Raw genomic sequence first — 17489 nt, forward strand, 5'->3', positions numbered from 1 at the left:
AGCACATGAAAAAAAGCATCCTTCAAGTTGATGCTTGTAAACCAGTCTCCTTCTGACAGCCTGGAAAACATCCGCTGTGCGAACCATGTGGAAACGAAGAACCTTCACAAACTGGTTCAGCTGCCTGAGATCGAGGAGTGGGCGAAAAGCGCCATCCTTCTTTGGAACAAGAACATAAGTTAAATAGAACCCTCACGATCAAAGTGACCACTTTAAGAGCCAATGTTTTATCACACCCCTTTTCTTCTTAGTGCTTGACGCATCACCTTGCGTCTGCCTATGGCTTTGAACCAGAAAGGAGCTGTATGCAGGTAATCCTGATGAAGGTAAACAAGCCTAGCAAAGCTATCAGAGTTGGCCAACCTTGTGGTCCTCTCTGCTGACGGCATGCAGCTGCAATTAATGCAAGCATCATCTGTGGTGGTGACTGACCGGGGTTCTGACCTGCTTCAGGTGTTCAATACCAATGCACCATAGGCATCTGTCATGGCCGTCCTCTGGGCTGAGAGGGATCATGTAGGAGCTACAAACTGAGAGCATAGTCTTCATAGGGCTTGCAATGTAGTAGAGCGAAAACACTTAGCTACAATCCAGATGTAGCAGTAGAGCGAGAAACAGCAAAATCTCCCGGCAGAGATGTGCACCAACTATGCTGCTTCTGGAGGAAGAAATTGTTGCTCCAACCAAAGTTACGAGGCTACTGGCATAGCTAGCTAGAATTTTTTTGATCTATGTGCAATGTTGTGGTACATGTTTTGAGCTGGAAGTTTTTATTTGGTTCCCAGAATGTTCCTTTTAATAGTAGGAGAACGTTCTCTGAATGTTAGTTAATGTTATGGGAACGTATGTGGCAACGCACTGATGCTAGCTAATGCTAACAACATGCACGACCAGCGAGTTTAGGCGAGAAGATGAAAGGAGACGACTGCTGGGTGCCAGGCACCTTTATTAGGTTGCTGGCGTCACCCAGGTCGCATGTGACTTTGTTGATATCATGCCTTGACTTTCTGCACTTGTGCGCAATGACTATCTGTGTATTTCATACTGTCTCTGGCGGTCAGTAAGAATGAAATAGAAGCCCAGGCAAAAGCAGCAGATCAAAGTGCATCCTCTAAAAGTGCTTATTTTTGCAGCCTCACGTTGTTGTATATGAAGTGTCAACAGATTCGGGGCAGCTGTAGCTCAGTGTTAGAGTCAGTTGTCTCTCAATAGGAAGGTTGGGGGTTCAATCTCTGACTGCTACAGTCCACATGTTGAAGTGTCCTTGGGCAAGACACTGAACCCCAAATTGCTCCCGAAGGCACAGCCGTCAGGTATGAATCTGCATAGATACTGATGAAATTGGCACTTAGTCCGAAGTAAGTTACAAAAAGACCTGGAACTAAAGGAACTTGTCTCATTGGATGCTTTTAAGGTGATTTTGAATAACTTGGACACATCTGGCTGTAGATGTTCTGTTTGATATATTTATGCTTGTGTTTGTATTAGACAAAGTTTGACTGATTTTACTTGTTATTTCATGTCTTTAATTGTATTATAGTCACATAGTCTGTGTTAATGTGCTGCTGCCTGTCTTGGCCAGGATACTCTTTCAATCTTTTCCTGGTTGAATAAAAAAGTCTAGAAAAGTGCTATATAAGTACAATCCATTTACCATTTTACCATTACAGAAAGAATCCCCACATAGACAGACCTTTTTGTTCAGGTAAGACCCCCCTTTTTTTTTTAAACAAGAAACAGCTGTTACGATGTAGTCTTTAAACCCACCAGACTCCATTCAAAAATCAAGTAATTTAACATTGCTGATGGCTGGTCTCCTGCTGCTTTAATCCGTGAATCATCGTGTTATTGAGTGACTTTGTTGTTTGAAATGGTCAATTCGGATACAACAAAAGATTTGTGTAAAAAACAAAAACACACACACACACAAAAACCTTAACCAAGCACCGTTAGGCCTACCTCCTGTGCTCTGCAAAGTAAAATTGCTGTTTTTGTCAATGGAGTCTGGTGGCTTTGAAGAGAGCGACATAACGGTTTTTTTATGGTTTTAGAAAGCATCCTACGCTGAAACTTCAGGACTTTCTCTATATGGATCCTATCGGTAATGTTGTCAGACACTTGGAATAACAATCTGAACATGTCAGAGACAAACAAGAACTTTTTGTGGACGTACTTTGTAACTTGCTGCAGACCAGTCTTTGTATCTATTATTCATTTAGACGCCAAAATATGCACCAAAAAAATGGACCAGGCTTCGAAATACAGGAGACGTAATACAGGCAGCTCATCTACAATGTATTTATTAATACCAACAATTGGGGGAGGAAAAAAACGGAAGACAACTGACGAAAGACAACCAGTGTTCGGACAGAAAAAACAGCTTGTCAGACTCTTATTTGTGTGATAATTCCCCCTTCCTGTTCATTCCCTTTGATTATCGGTAAAATTAAAATGATTTATATCAACTGTACTCACCGGTTGTATGCAGAGGGTCCGTTTTATTGTCGACCTGAAGTTGTTTTTCCTGTCGACGGAGAAACGCATCTGGACTCTGTGTGAATTTAAGTTTCATTTCCTGTAAAATGTGACCGTGAGTCACCCCATTTTTTTCTATCCCCCTTTTCATGCAGTTCAGCTGTTGATAGTTTGACCCATCCAAATATAAAGATATGCACAGTCCACATCTCACATGTATAGGGAAACATATAAGGTTAGTGGACCAGGAAGGAAAACTTTCATTTATAAAGCCAGACTTTAACTTTACATCAATTCTATGACATGTATTAAATAGATAAAACAGTGATGAGAAATCACGTTTTTTTAAATTAGGTATTTTCTATATTTTTATGTTTCTATTTATGAACAGATGTGTGTCCAGGATAAAACAAAAAATACACATACATAAAAAAAAAACATTTCCCTACCAAGATGATTTATATAGAGTTTATTTGAAATGAACATTTCTAAATATATTTAAAAAAGAAAAACCTCACCTGAAATGTCCCTTTTAATTCCACAGGTGAATCTAGTGATGTGAATATTTCAGCAAAAGACTAAAAGGCACAAGTCTAGAAGTTACACAACAAGCTATTATCACATTAGTTTAAATGTTATTGTTTATAATGTGATTTTTTTGGGGGAGGAAATGAGTGATAATCTTCTCAGGAGTGTGACACATACACACACAAAAATGCTGCATTAAATATAAACCAATTTTTTTCTTTCTTCAAACTCAGTGCTGGGTCAACTATGAACTTACCCAGAGTTAGGCTAATCGCACAAACCTCTGTGTAGGGTCACAGGTTACACAGATTATATACAAGATCCAGGTAATGTGTGAATGTGTGAAAAGTATTCAGTTCACAAATAAAAAAGCAAATTCACATATTTGAGGGACTGAAATAAATATTTTTACCTGACTTAAATAAAAGTGAAAAAAGACACCATCTTTTACATTTTAGTTTGTGGTCCGAGTAGTACTGACCAAAAACATATCAGCAGGCTTTGGTGTTTGCAGGAAAAACAGTTCGTGTGGAGAGAAAAGCAGACGGAACACAATCTCCTGTAATAACATCCCAGCTCCCATCAGCAATGATCAGCTAACAATTTGTTCTAGATCAAAAATTCAACTTGAGACAAATCTGCTCGACGCTACGCCGTGAAAGCTGTTCAGCGTTAGGATTTCCCGACTTCCTTGAATCCAACCTCCATTAAACAAACTCCTGCATGTTAAAGTAGTTTTCTTCTCCTCTTGAGGACAGACCTGACAAAGCTTCATGCTGACTTGTTCCTAATCTGCATCATGATGTTGTTCTTTCAGCAAACTGAAGAGCCGTTAATTAAAGTCAATCACAAGAAAATCTGTTTCTGTTTGGGCTTCATCCCGCTGCAGTAAGCCAGAGTGCAGCCTCTGTGTAACTTCCTGTTTACAGTGAGACTGAGACTCAGCACAGACAGATGAACGGGCGCTCCTCCGGGGGATGGGACGAACCGAGAGATGACAGCGTTTCATTTCACTTTGATCTGAACACACGGTCGCTTCTCAAGCTGCTAACTGGACTGTAAACAATGCAGTGTACATAAAAGAGAGTCTTGGCAGGAAGTCCTTTATCGCTAACCGCTGGCTACACTGGACATGCCCAAAAAATTCGCCATCACTCTCAGAGGCTGTATCAAAGCCTACAAGTCATGTTTCGGTACCTTTGCAGGTGTCTGTCACCTACTGAAGACAACAGATCAATCATATTTTCTGTATTTAGCGAACAAAGAGAACCAAACACTTTTTTTCATAAAATGTTTAATTTTTAAAAGCATTCCTCATTCTTAAATTCACTGTACATTTCATATCACACCTTCCAGCGATGCTCACGTAAGATCTGAACTTCTCATGCTTCATGTCCCCCTGTCGCTCACACTTGGTAAGTTCCATAGGCCTCAGCTGTCACTCTCGGGTCGTACCAAAGAGAACTTTCTGGAGGGGTCAGGGACGAACCACTTCTCCCACAGATCCAGGTGAACCGCAGGGTAAGTCCACGGTTTAAATGGGCCGTTCCAGTGCAGCAGATGCGCCCCCTGCAGGTAGGTCTCTGAATAGCGGGCATCTGGACTCCAGCCTGGACAAACAGGCAAAACTTTTTTAAATTAGCCTGAAAATTAACCAAATTATTACCTGTATAAAGAAAGCGGTCATTTCATAATAATAATAAATACTTCTGAGTGTGGACAGAATGGCTGATCTTACCCAGGTGTCTGACGTGCCACAGCGGGTCCAGTGTTGTGTATTTGCCATGAAACACTATCAGCATGGGTGGAGTGGCCACGCCTCCCGCCATGGCACTGCTGTATATGTTGTGTCTGGTGGAGAGGAGAGAGAGGGTCTCTGATCAGGCAGATGCTTCTACTAAGCCACTTAAAATGTACATGAAAATACAGCTCAAAGTGACCAATGAAATGAGAAGCCTGTCTTCACTCATCCTCGCTCTGAAATAAAAACAGATTAAAGACAGTAACTTGGTCCTTTTCCAGGAACAAAGTTAGCTGAATCATCTGGATTACTTCCAGGTGAAAACCAGGACACAAAACACACAAAAAAAAACACTAAGCCAGCATGATGGCCAGGGGACAACCTCCAGTGTCGAGAAATTAAGCCAATGTGGAAACTGCAGTTCCATTAGTGTCCACTTGAGGCTCCAGAAGCCAAAAAAATCCCCATTAGGGCCTGTTATATATGCCAATTTTTACAGCAGAAATAAACATGTTTATAGCCTGTACGAAAAAAAGGTTTTGTTGTAAATGGCTAATTTTACTATTCAAGATAACTGTGGATTAACCCTTAAATTATAGGGGCGGGGTCACTTGAGTGACAGGTGGATCCTGCTGGCTGTCTGCTAGACGTCAACACAGACACACAGTCACTGAGCTTAACTTCACCTGTTTGTGTTGTTGGAGCCTTTAGAGGACAAATAATCTCTCTGTGGGATTTATGGAACTTTGTGGGCGGGCAAGAAGTCTCTGCTCCAGCTTTTTAGTGAGTTAAATGTTAGTGTTATTGTATTGATATAGTTGCAGTAAGTAGCAGGTATACTGTGCTCGTCATACCTGGCTTGTTAGCTCGTTCAGTGTTTATCTTATTCGTTGGCCCGTGCAGGAGTCAGGATTGTTGTTGGCTTTTCCCCAGACTGTATTGATGAGTAGACCGGTTATTTTAAGTTTCCCCGTACGTGTTTTTTTTACCCACTGCTCTCTCATTTGACATTCGAGCGAGCGAGCTACGAGTCTGCTGTGTTCCACGAGCGCTCATTGCTTCTTTGACTGACAAATAAACAACCCCGGTCAGTCACCACCACAGAGAGAATCTCCTCTGTGGGAAACACAATGTAACACTAGCATTCACAAGCTAATGAGTCAGACAGACTGTTTAGCTTTGATAACCTAGCGTTTGCTAACCCCTAGCTCTTCTCCTGCTCCACCCTGTCATCCAAATATGGTCACTTATGGCTCCTGAAAACAAACATGGCGGAGGCTTGATTTATGCAGCCGTGAAACCACTGGGTGAAGTCACGGTGGCTACAGCCATCATTTATACAGTCTATGGTAACAGCAGTTTTTCCTTTCCTGAAGGAGCAGTCCGTCCCTGAAAAAGGCAGTGTCAGTCAAAGCTGGTGTTCTCTGTAATCGCTAGAAGCAATAATATTTGAAATTGGCGCATAGCTGTGGAGAAAGTTCAAACAGCTCGCCCATTCTGCAGTCCTACAACACCCAGCGTGCATTGCGCCCCTCCCTCTGAACGGAACGGCCCAGCGAGAGACGCTGGAGTGAAATACCATCGCTGCAGACGACGGCTCAGAGCGAAACAGAATCAGAAATACGACGAGAATATACCGGTGGATCGTCTAAAAAATCTTCAGGTCTGCAGTCTACATTTCAAACCTGATGATTTTGAACGAGACATGACATCAGAGGCGGGCGTCCTAGATTGAGGAAGTGTAGGTCAGCGAGCTCCCTGGCCTCCGCCAGCGTTTTACGTAGTTTTCCAGGTTTTCCAGGGTCCATTGGAGAAGCAGATAGCGTCCTCCAAAGGCACAGAGACAAACTGCATTTTTCTTTTTACTATAGTGGCATTAGCTCCCCATGATAGCATGATAGGACTAAGGTTGAAAATCAGCAAACTGGCCCTTTAATCCCTATATAGAAAAGGGTTCCAGCACCACTCAGCAGGGGGCAGCACTGCTAGAGGACATAGACCCTTTAACACATGCGCTGCAGTCCTGAAAATATAACACTTCCCTGAGGAAAGAATTCCTTCTCGTTTATATTTGACCACAGATCCAGGTGAGGAAGGTCCTTAGAAATGTTCCTTGTTCTCGGGAATCAGGAATCTCAAACGAAAGACGAAAAATTGCTCGTTGTTTTGTACTTAAGAATGTTTTTATATCGTTTAATTTGCTGGTGACAGTTCATACCTGAAATTCTCCTCCATCCATTTCTCCAGCTGTTTGGTGATCTTCTGTTTCTTCCATTCGCTGACATCTGCCACAAACACACCAGGGTTGAAGGAGCAGTCTCTGGGGTGGATGCCCAGATCTTTCACTTCCTTTTTCCTGTAGTCCAGGAAGCCCATGTAAGTCGTCTACGGGAAGAGCTCAGAGGAGAGGACGCCATATTTCAATAACCAGAGCAGAGTATAAGGTAAGGTCACTGTAAGTTGACTCGGTTTGACTTTCATGCTTATTGCATTGCCTCGTTACTACAAGAGAAATAATAATAAAAGGTATAAAAATCCACCTGCATGCCGATGCTGCGAACCATCTCATGTGTGGAGGGAAGGTCGCAGTCTGTGGCGAAAGCAGCAGCATGACCTGGCTTCAGTTTGGTGTGAAACAGATCCTTGATGTCGCCTGAAAAGCATGAATAGCTTTCATCAAAGGTCTCCCTAAACTTCTGCAATAATAAAATCTGTTTTAGGTTGATCCCTGAAAAGGCACAGCTCTAATCATCTGCCAACCTTAAATCAGTTTATTCTGAAGATACAGAACTTTTCACAGGGATTACTTAAAACCCCCCAGACTTACCCTGCACGATGATGTCATCATCTAAGTATATCACCCTCTTATGGTTGATGTCGAGCAGAGGTAAGTAATAGCGCACAAAGTTAAGCTGCAAAACAAAAGCAGGGTTATTCCACCTGCGGGACAGGTAACCCTGGTGACTAGTTCAAAGCTTCATGTAAAATAAAAACAATTCAGAACTCACCGGATGCAACAAGTCGGGTCGGGAGGAATCTGGCTTCACTTTTCCCTTCAGAACCATGGGGTTAAACTCCACTATCTTATACTTGATGCCTTTCAGTTTAGTCTTCTCTATGTACTGCCTGGAACAAAGAACGTACGATTAGGTCAATAAACATGAGAGTCATCTTCACAGGGAATAATAGGCAGAGCAGATAACCTGCCATCACCTACATATGCAGAACAGATTCAATACAAACACGGCCTGTTTGGACCAAAAGCAAAGCGAATTTTCAGCTTGTTTTTCTCGCAGAAGTTTGAGCGTTGAATTATTTGTGTTTATGTGTGTTGATTAAATATGATCTGTTAATATTCTCCCCTTCCAGATATGTTGGAAAACACTTCTGACAAACTTCCAACTATGAGCCGATGAGATGCAGCTGTAGAGTGTTGAGTTCCTCCGACTTCCTTGTGTAGTACACTCAATCAGTGATAAACAGTCACTTCTGTTAGCGATTAAGACGGAAAACGAACACAAACAGGAAACAGACCTGTTGTTGAAGCCGCCCTAAGACATGTGGATCGATAACGCCTGGTCCAGTAACAGCGTTTTTTGCTGGCAGCAGCTATTTTCAATGCAAAACCAATGCCGTGCAGCAATGCAGCGTTCTCAGCACAAAAACACCCTCAGCGTCAGCTGTTTCAGGGCCTGTGTCCACTGACGCCTTTTTTGCACAGAAGTGGCACTGAGGACTGCAGTAGTTTTACTTTGGCTAAAACCTGCTTTATTACAGCATTATGAACCTGAAATAAACAGATTTTGTTGTAATTTTAATGCAATAAACAGGGAGAAAGGATGTCGAAATAACAACGTCATTGTTTAGATTTGTAAAAAATCTGAACACTTGCTTTGTTAGGTCTGTTTGAGGTGAAGTTTAAGATGTTTTTGGACTGGAGTTTCGTTATACAATTTCCAATGCTACCCCAGGACGTCAGGAGGATCTGTGTAGCGTCAGCGTACCATAAAATCTTTGCTGTAGTTGAAAAAATTAGCGTGAATTGTGAACGATTACAATTACATGTTTATTTTTTTGGTTTTAGCGTCGACTTTTTTACGTAAATTCACTCTCCTTTTGGTCTAGAAACCATTGAGGAGCACAGCTCACCTGCTTGTTTTACGTAAAAACACGAGACAAACCTGGTCAGTTTCACGGCATCTCGCAGAGTGACGATGTAGAAGAACACGCTGGCGTCTGTGTTGCTGTAGACGCTGTTGATGGTCGTCATGCTCGCACCCATTCGCTCCTCGGATGCGCAGATGATGACGGGGATGACGTTATCCGCCTCCGACACTTTCACTGCCGGGACTTGTGCTGCTTTTCCGATGCTCTTCCAGCGATCTGAGAGGAATCAGGGAGGAGAGGATGAAGACTGTTTGATAAAGAGACACTAAAAAAACTGCAAAGTCAGCAACGTAGAGTGACAGCAAAAAAAGACCAAAACTCTTTGTGATCTTTGTTCAATTTACCGTTGACACCTGCAGTATCTTCATGGTGTTTGAAGGATAACGTTATTCTGCATTTTCTCCCGAGCTAATTGAGCTAATTTGTCTCCTCTGACTTCCCGTCTGCTGCTCTCCAGGCTCATAGGTAACTGCCATAGAAGTAAATCTTTCAAAATATCTCAAATATTTCATTCATTCATTCAAAAAAATTCTTCTTTAATCTTGCAAAAGGAAATTAGATGTTTTCATATGCGAACTAAACAAACACTCAAGCTTTTGTTTAGTATGCATTTTTACTTTCTCCAAATAATGTGGGATAAGTAGGACGTGATAAGTAAAAAAATAGAGAAATAAGCCAATGAAATTATCAAATAAGAATGAAAAAAAATAAAATCAATGTAGATCATTTTTATCAACTAACTTTACACTTTCATTATGCATGAACAATAACACGAAACACGAAAGTGGGGCTGCACAGGAGTGCAGGGGTTAGTCGCCTTACAACTAGAAGGTCCCTGGTTCGAGTCCCAGTCCCAGACATAGGTGCCCTCCTGTGTGGAGTTTGCATGTTCTTCCCGTGCATGTGTGGGTTCTCTCCGGGTACTCCGGCTTCCTCCCACAGTCTAAAGACATGCTTGTTAGGTTCATCACTCTAAATTGCCCGTAGGTGTGAATGTGAGAGTGAAAGGTTGTCTGTTGCTGTGTTCGAAATGCCACACTATACTAGCAGTACATACTGATGTGGCCAAAATGTAGTATGCAGTATGCAAACAAAAGCAAAATGTGCATTATACCAAAAACCCCCGGATGTCTTACTGATTCGGAGAAAATCTCCAGTGTGCATCGGACCAGTCTACCTCGCCTACTGTATCCCACAATGCAAAGCGCTGGAACGTCACAGCGGCAGTTGAAATGACGGACAGCAGCAGCCTTCCAGCAGAAGGGGGCGCTATAGCTAAAGAAGCGTTGGTTATTGTTTACTTCTGCCTGGCGTGGCATACTGCAAAATACATTTGAAAAGCTCCTCCATGCATACTACCGCCGAACGCAGTATGCAGTATATAGCATGAAGTGTATAGTATAGTACGGCATTTTGAACACAGCCTGTCTCTATGTGTCAGCCCTGTGATTGACAGGCGATCAGTCCTCCGCCTCTCGGCCAATGACAGCTGGGATAAGCTCCAGCCCCCCTGTCACCCTGAACAGGATAAGCGGTAGGCCTATAGATTAAGGATGGATGTAACTAAAGTGAGTACTGCCTGAATCACGGCCGAATATATTGCTAAAACGTTGCATAAAGCAGCATAAATTAACAACTTTCAACCACAAAATTTGATGGTTCTTGTTTCTTGTCCACTTTTCTCGAGATCGGCCGTAGAATTACTTGGCACAGATGGCAGCCATCTTGTTTTAAAAATGTGTATCGCAAAAAGAGCCTAAAATGTAACGTCGCTATAATAGACACATGATACTTGTTTGCAGACACATTTAATGCTGGTTTGGAGCTTTTTATTGGATTCACTGACCAAATTTACAGGAACATTTCAGCCTTTATTTTTGACACATTTTGAAGGACCAGTTTGTGGGATTTGGCGACATCTAGTGGTGAGGTTGCAGATTGCAAACAACTCAATAAACGAGTAATACTGTATGTCGGTGTAACAAAGTGGACTGTGTATAAAAGGACCCACTCCTTACAAAGAGAAAAGAATTGTCACTTATACACACATTAAAATGTACTTATGAATATTATACTCCCTTCCTTTAAATATTTCTTTATTAATCCGCCTCAGTCTCACTCACTGGTCCTTTAAATATTTCAATAAGACCTGTGTGTCTGTACCTGAAGGTTTGGGCCGTGTGGAGGCTCTGAGCAGCGTGCTGTGCAGGAGCAGACACACCATCAGCACCAGCAGCACCAGGAGGACCCGGTTAACTGGAACACACAGGAACAGTCAGCACATGCACATAAAGTAGTTTATATCCAGTCACACTGATTCCTCCGTTAGCGTTGTTGCTTTTGTTTTCATAAAGTTTACATCAGAAAGGCCACAAAGAACAATTTCTCTTCAACTGCTTATCTCTTCTCATTTTCTTTTCAAATATTTCAAACTAGAAAATGTTGAAAATGTTTGTCTAAGGTTGAAGAAGTTGAAGGTAAAGTCTTCATGTTGTTTGTTTTATCGGAATGACTCTCCAAACCCTAAAGACATTCTGTTTGCAACAATATCAAACAGAGAAAAGCGGCGTTTTAGAGGCTGAAACCAGAAAGCATTTTTGCTGCATAAATCACTTGTTCAAAGTGTTTTTGGCATTGCTCAGAAATTATACTTCTTGCTCTCATGTCTGTGTGTTGGGTTTTGTGGTTGCTGCAGCCAGCTGATTAGCCTAGCTTAGCGTAAAGACTGGAAGCAGAGGGAAACAGCTAGCCTGGCTCAAAATTCGAAGGTGTAAACAAACATATCAACACATCTTTTTTATTTAAATCTCATTATTCTAGTCCTTCTGTTCTGTTCTTTGCCGTTTTGCCTGTTTTTAAGAATTCCTGAGAAGTAAAAATACAACAGAAAAATCAAACACAGTCATTAAAAAACAAACTACATTAAAGTAAAAAGCAAATACACTTAAACACCAACAAGAGCGGTAAAGTCCATATTTTTTGGTGATGCTGGTACAGTCATTTTAAAGCACCAGTGTTCACAAAAGAATAAGTTGTATTTTTATCTACCCCTATAAGAGCAATAAGAAAAGTATTGTGGTTTTAAAGGAATATAACAGTTAATATCTGGTGTTAGTCAAGAAATAGGTAATGCAGGTAACTCTGTAGCAAATCACAAGTTGTGATTTTTCTTTTTATCAAATAAGAATGTTTTTATTAGCCCGCGTTAGATTTCCTCAAATGGTGTATTATAAAATGTTGCTTTTGGACACCAAGTGCCAGATGTTCCCTCTGAGGGTGCAACCATTAATCAAAATTTGTTGTCAACGAATTTAACTGTCGATAATTAGTTGGTTACGTCCTTGCAGTTGTTTTCATGCTGTGCGGACATAACGTTGTTTTCCAGAGCTGAGATACTGAGGGGTGAACCATCTCGCATCCTTACTATCGCTATCCCGGTCGCTATGCTGCACCTGCAGCATAGCGACCGGGAAGCGACAGGTAAACAAATCAGCAAAATGGCGGCAGCTGATGCGACATCATCATGTCCTATAACGTCTAAAGCAGGGGTCTCCCACCTTTTTTCAACTGAGAGTCCATCATCAATCTGGCTAAACAGGCTAACAGCACCGAACTCCTCACTTTAGCTCAACTAGCATACAGCATGACTGACCCGACCTGTCGATGGAGGTCGCTGCAACATTGCTGTGATTGGTTCGGTTCAGACGCTGACAAATATGCCAGGAGCATCACCGTGTTTCATTGACAGCTGATAGGCCTATCCTGTTTTGTATCTGAGGGGGCGGGGCATCTGTGTATTTGATTTAAATGACGTGGGAAGAGGCTTTCAAGGTGCATTTATTGTCGTCTGATTTTTTGTACAGTCTGTGAACCTCTGGGCGAGCTACTAAAATCCAGGCCGAGCTACCTGTTGGTCTAAAGTCTGGGAGCATTTCACCGTCAACGCTGCAAAGAAAAGGATCCCCTCAGGAGTTGTGCAGAGGACCTTGCTTTTCACGGGAGCACGTCGGTAATGCACGAGCATCTGAAGAGAAGGCACGACGGACTTGACGAACTTGATATTGTATTTTTTATTTCTCTTCGTATCAGTAGGAGCCAAATCAGCAGCAAAGTTTATTTAAAGACATTTTTGAATGACGAACTCATTTTATTGTATTTATTGTTAGTCAGCACATGCTTAAAAGAACTGTGTAAAAAACTGTGCAATTCATTATGCAACCATTAATCGTTTCAGTAATCGATGACCAGCCAACTATTAAAATCATTAGTTGCAGCCCTAGTTTCCTCCTGTTTCCATCCTTTGAGAAAAACTAAGCTAATTACTTCCCACTTATTGCTGCATAACAGAACCAGACACAGATGTTGAACTGCTCCTTTAAGCAATTTATCAGAATGGCTTTTGATGATGTTTGCAAAGTTAACAGTGTAACTGTATGCACATTGTGTTTCTTTACTTAAGTTTGACTCTTTCCCCGGCGGCCTGTCAGGCAGAAAGGAGGATCAAAAACCCACCTGCAAACAGTTACAGGCCACTTCTAGCACTTTTGGCTGCTCTCTCTGGAGCCATAGCTAATTTTACACAGTATCCCACCTGAGCCTTGAAGTGCATACCTCGAAAAGAATGTGCACATATGTACTTCTTCAGACATTTTATAATCATTCTAAACCTGCTGAATATAAATATGCGCCGTTTTGTTTTTCTAGTTTTGCTAATGAACAAAAATATTGAGTAAAAAATAATTTGGAAGATTAAACTTGAAAACAGTGGTAGTTTTTATGTTTTTTTGTACGACATATTTAAAGCATAATTGTTGTAGTCAAGTTTCACTCTACAGGATTCTGCATTAAGTGCACACAGCTGTTACAGCCTGTCATCTGGCTATCTCATCACACCCTCCCCCAGCACACACACACACACACACACACACACACACACATTGGGTGCACGTGTATGAATGCTGGAACCTCCTGCAGAGACATTTGGGGGTTCTTTATCAGCTAAACTTCAGTCTTGACGCAAAGCTGATATGAGTGTTAAAAAACTGATTCTGCTGTGTCCGAAGCAGAAGACTGACATATTTCTTCTTTGTTTCGTACAAATGTATATCCTCCGAGAGCAGAGGTCAGTCATTACATTTATATTACACTTACTTTTTCTCAGGAGAGCCATATTTCATGTTTGCTTCCAGCGACATCTGCAAACACACAAGAAGAAAGAGAAAGCTATTAAGTCACTCAAGTTAACTTCAGAGTAACAAAAGATGACATATTGTTTAATAATGAGGTGTGGAGGGTTGAAGGATTTGGCCGTGCACTAAGTAGAGTATTAAAACTGAAACCTGGCAACTCTAAGAGATTTTAAAGTCTTCAGTATACATTGAAGGTGACATTTTTTTCTGACGTCACGTTCAGGCTGGGAAACTCAAATGCTGTTCAAATGTCATACTAATGTGTTCCAGTTTGACAGTTGTACAAATGTAAAGCTATCTGTCATATTATAAGACCTTCAATTTAAGAAGCAACTGAAAAGAAGAAAAGAAAGTGAACATTTTTTGTAAGGTAAAACACGATTAGCCGTGATTAAGACTAAATGAAAAGGAGTTTGTTTTGATGCCCCAAAAGATATTCTCTTAAACACCAGTGTTACTATAGATGCTATAAAAAGATGGACGCGTGACAGCTCCCTAAAAGTGGAGCCAAACCCTCTCTATCGCCCCCTGCTGACTGGCTGCAGTATAGCTCATAAAGCCCGCCTCCTCCATGTAAACAGATGGGACATGAGTCAAACTCTAAAATCTGAATACACGTGAAATACATTTTTCTCAAACATGGTTTCTGTCGTTATAGTTAGTTCTTATCATGCTGATTTAGGTCCAAGTGTTCATTTTTCTGACAAGTTTACTTTTAATTAGTTATTTGATGCTGTAAAAAGGGGGCGTGGCCTCATGATTGATCCTGCAGCGTTCTGTTCCCGAGTAGCAGAGTAGAGGAGGAACGGCGAGAGGAGACGTAACTAACACTAACACTACAGTCACTGAACTTTCCAAGCGTGAATATCTGCTTCAGACCGACACAAGAAGCTGTTCTGCTGTTAAACACGCAGACGTGCGGGATCTTTAACGTTTATTTTGTGCTAAGTTAAATGTGTGTTTTGGTTAGCAGAAGAGGCGGGACATGGTTACCTCGGCTCCACTCGCCGATCTCTACTGCACAGATTCTGGCTCCAAATAACGTCACCAATGCAAGATGGCAGTCAGTGGTTGTCCATCTTTTTATACAGTCTTTGGCGTGACCTGACTGCCTGCAAACTCTCTGAAGCCTAAAGCCAGGGGACACTGGACGACACATGTGTCTGTATTATGTCCAAAAACCTGACACCACTTCCTTCTGCTCTTGTGCCAGGGCTTTAGCAAGCATTCTAGCTGCCTTCCAGCCTTTTTAAACATTTACATAACTGCAGAAACAGAAATGCTTACACAATTTAATGACAAAAGCAAATCTTCTGTAATTTCTCCTTGTATAGCCGCCTCTCAGAGTCACTAAGGGTGTCATTGAACTCATTATTCGTGTATTTGTTTTAAAGAGTTGAAACCTTCAGCACACTTAAAGTTTCTCATCAGTTGAACAACACACCTACAGTAGTCTGTCTGCTTTTTATGTTCCAACACTTAACCACTAAAGTGAAATGAAACAGGACGTTCAGTTTGTGTCGTGCATTTGTTTCTGATTTGTTTAGAGCTGACCAAAACATCTGGACTTTATTAGCCCCAGATACACTCCTTTTCCAGGAGGCATACAGGACAGCCTAACAGCCCGCGTCTGGCCTGCATTCGAACAATCTGTAATACACTCAAGACTCACTAAATCACCATCTACTGTGTTCTAATGTGATATGTTATCCAGTGTCAGTGCATGTATACTCATAATTTACAAGTTGTTGCAGAATTGTGCCATCAGATAAAAACTCTTTGGCAAAGAAATAAAACCTAATATTGGTTTCTGCATATTATCCTTGTGGAAATAGGCCACCCAATCATTTTGGATTATGTTGAAGCTAGACACTAGCTAGAGAACTAGTTTTTCCCCTCATAAAAGTGTGCACGTAACTGTGTGTGCGTGTGTTTGTGTGTGTGTCGGAGTGTCTGAGTGTGTTGGATGGGGGTTGGGGGCACAAACCACATGAAGTCATTACACTGCAAAAAATCCCCAACGTGTGTGAAATAGTTAACTTTTCAGGACTTACATTCCCTCACAAAAGAAAAGGTGCGTAACATTTCCACTGGTGTGTAGTAGAGTTAAAGTTTTCTGAGGAATATTCAAGGTAGAAAAGTTTGAAACAATCTAAAAAGAGGCAAATAAATCACTTCCCTTGTGGGCGACAGTTTGAAAAAACTGATAAAACCCCTTTAAATCCTGACCTTTAACTCCAGAAAAGTACTTCATTTCATTGAAACAACTAAAAAACTATATCATGCATCATGCATTTGCGCATCCTCTATTTGTTTTTAGAGTAAAAACACAAATGTTTAATAGGCAGATATTTTTTTCAGTGTATTGGGACAAAAAGTTCTTTATTCTAACAATGAAAAGGGGTTGCATAAAAAGCGCAGCACACAATGGACAGGTTTCATAACATACCACAGACATATATCTGCAACACCCCAATATCTAAGTAAATATGAACTTTAGAAAACGGAGATAAAGCAAGGGGGTGTGTCCCTGTCACTCATTTAAATGATAGCACAATTTAAAGTCCATTAGAAATGACAGAAACGAACTCACCAGAGAAACAGGGTTGTGATTGTTGTCAGTCTCATTCGTGATGTTCATTGTCCATGTTTTAAAACCTCTGAGGACAGAGACTCACCCTCACCAACAATCCAACTTTTCTCCTCTCCCACCACCCTTTTTCTCCTCCTTCCTCCCTCCAGATGTGACTCATCTTGTTCATCAGCGCTGTGATGCCTCGCTGTCCTGTAGCCTGCAGCTAGATTAGCTGACTCCATGATTTTACATAATCAAAGCAGTGATACTGATCATTTATTTTCTTCTTGTGAAAAGCACTGCCCGGTACGGGCTTGTTACTTTAGTCACAGTGATAAAACATGACTTTCAGCCGCTGCAAATTACGCTGACTAACAATTTTGACGTGAAAATGCATATACTAACAGATACACATGGTTGTATTTATTGTCCTTTTACTGGGAGCATAACTTAGAAGTTTATATCCTGGAAGAAATAACCGATTAAAAGCAGTTTGGCGGTCTTCTTGCGGGCAAAATCGTATATTGTCACATAAACTCCATTTCCCACAATGCCAATTGTGCCGCTCTTCCGGAAAGGACAACCAAAGCTGATCCCTTCTTCAACAGGTTGGTGGTCACAGTTCTGAGATTAGATTATCTCAGTTATACCTGTAAATGAAACAGATTCACAACTTATTTAATGGCCATTAAAAGCGTTTGAATTATTCAAAACAATAATCAAATCAGTGATAAACAATTAATGCTATCCTTAAGTTATATACTTTCAGGTAGTAAATGTAAAAAGTTTAGGCTATTATATAATAATACAGCAA

General features: G+C 41.2%; 1 protein-coding gene across 1 annotated transcript; it reads right to left on the minus strand.

The window, feature by feature from the left end:
- Window positions 1-4323: 4323 nt before the first annotated feature.
- Window positions 4324-16736, minus strand: glt8d2 (glycosyltransferase 8 domain containing 2). Its single transcript, XM_069671466.1, has 10 exons — window positions 16694-16736; window positions 14063-14106; window positions 11075-11167; window positions 8926-9127; window positions 7753-7870; window positions 7572-7656; window positions 7285-7397; window positions 6963-7129; window positions 4742-4854; window positions 4324-4613 (listed from the first exon to the last, which is right to left on the minus strand). Exons 2-10 carry the CDS (start codon window positions 14079-14081, stop codon window positions 4435-4437), a joined length of 1089 nt encoding a protein of 362 aa, XP_069527567.1. The 5' UTR covers window positions 14082-14106; window positions 16694-16736; the 3' UTR covers window positions 4324-4434.
- Window positions 16737-17489: the final 753 nt, after the last annotated feature.

Source organism: Semicossyphus pulcher, unplaced genomic scaffold (assembly GCF_022749685.1).
Source record: "Semicossyphus pulcher isolate SPU_LCO1_2020_fin unplaced genomic scaffold, fSemPul1.0.p SCAF_20, whole genome shotgun sequence".
In the NCBI taxonomy this organism is placed as follows: Eukaryota; Metazoa; Chordata; class Actinopteri; order Labriformes; family Labridae; genus Semicossyphus; species Semicossyphus pulcher.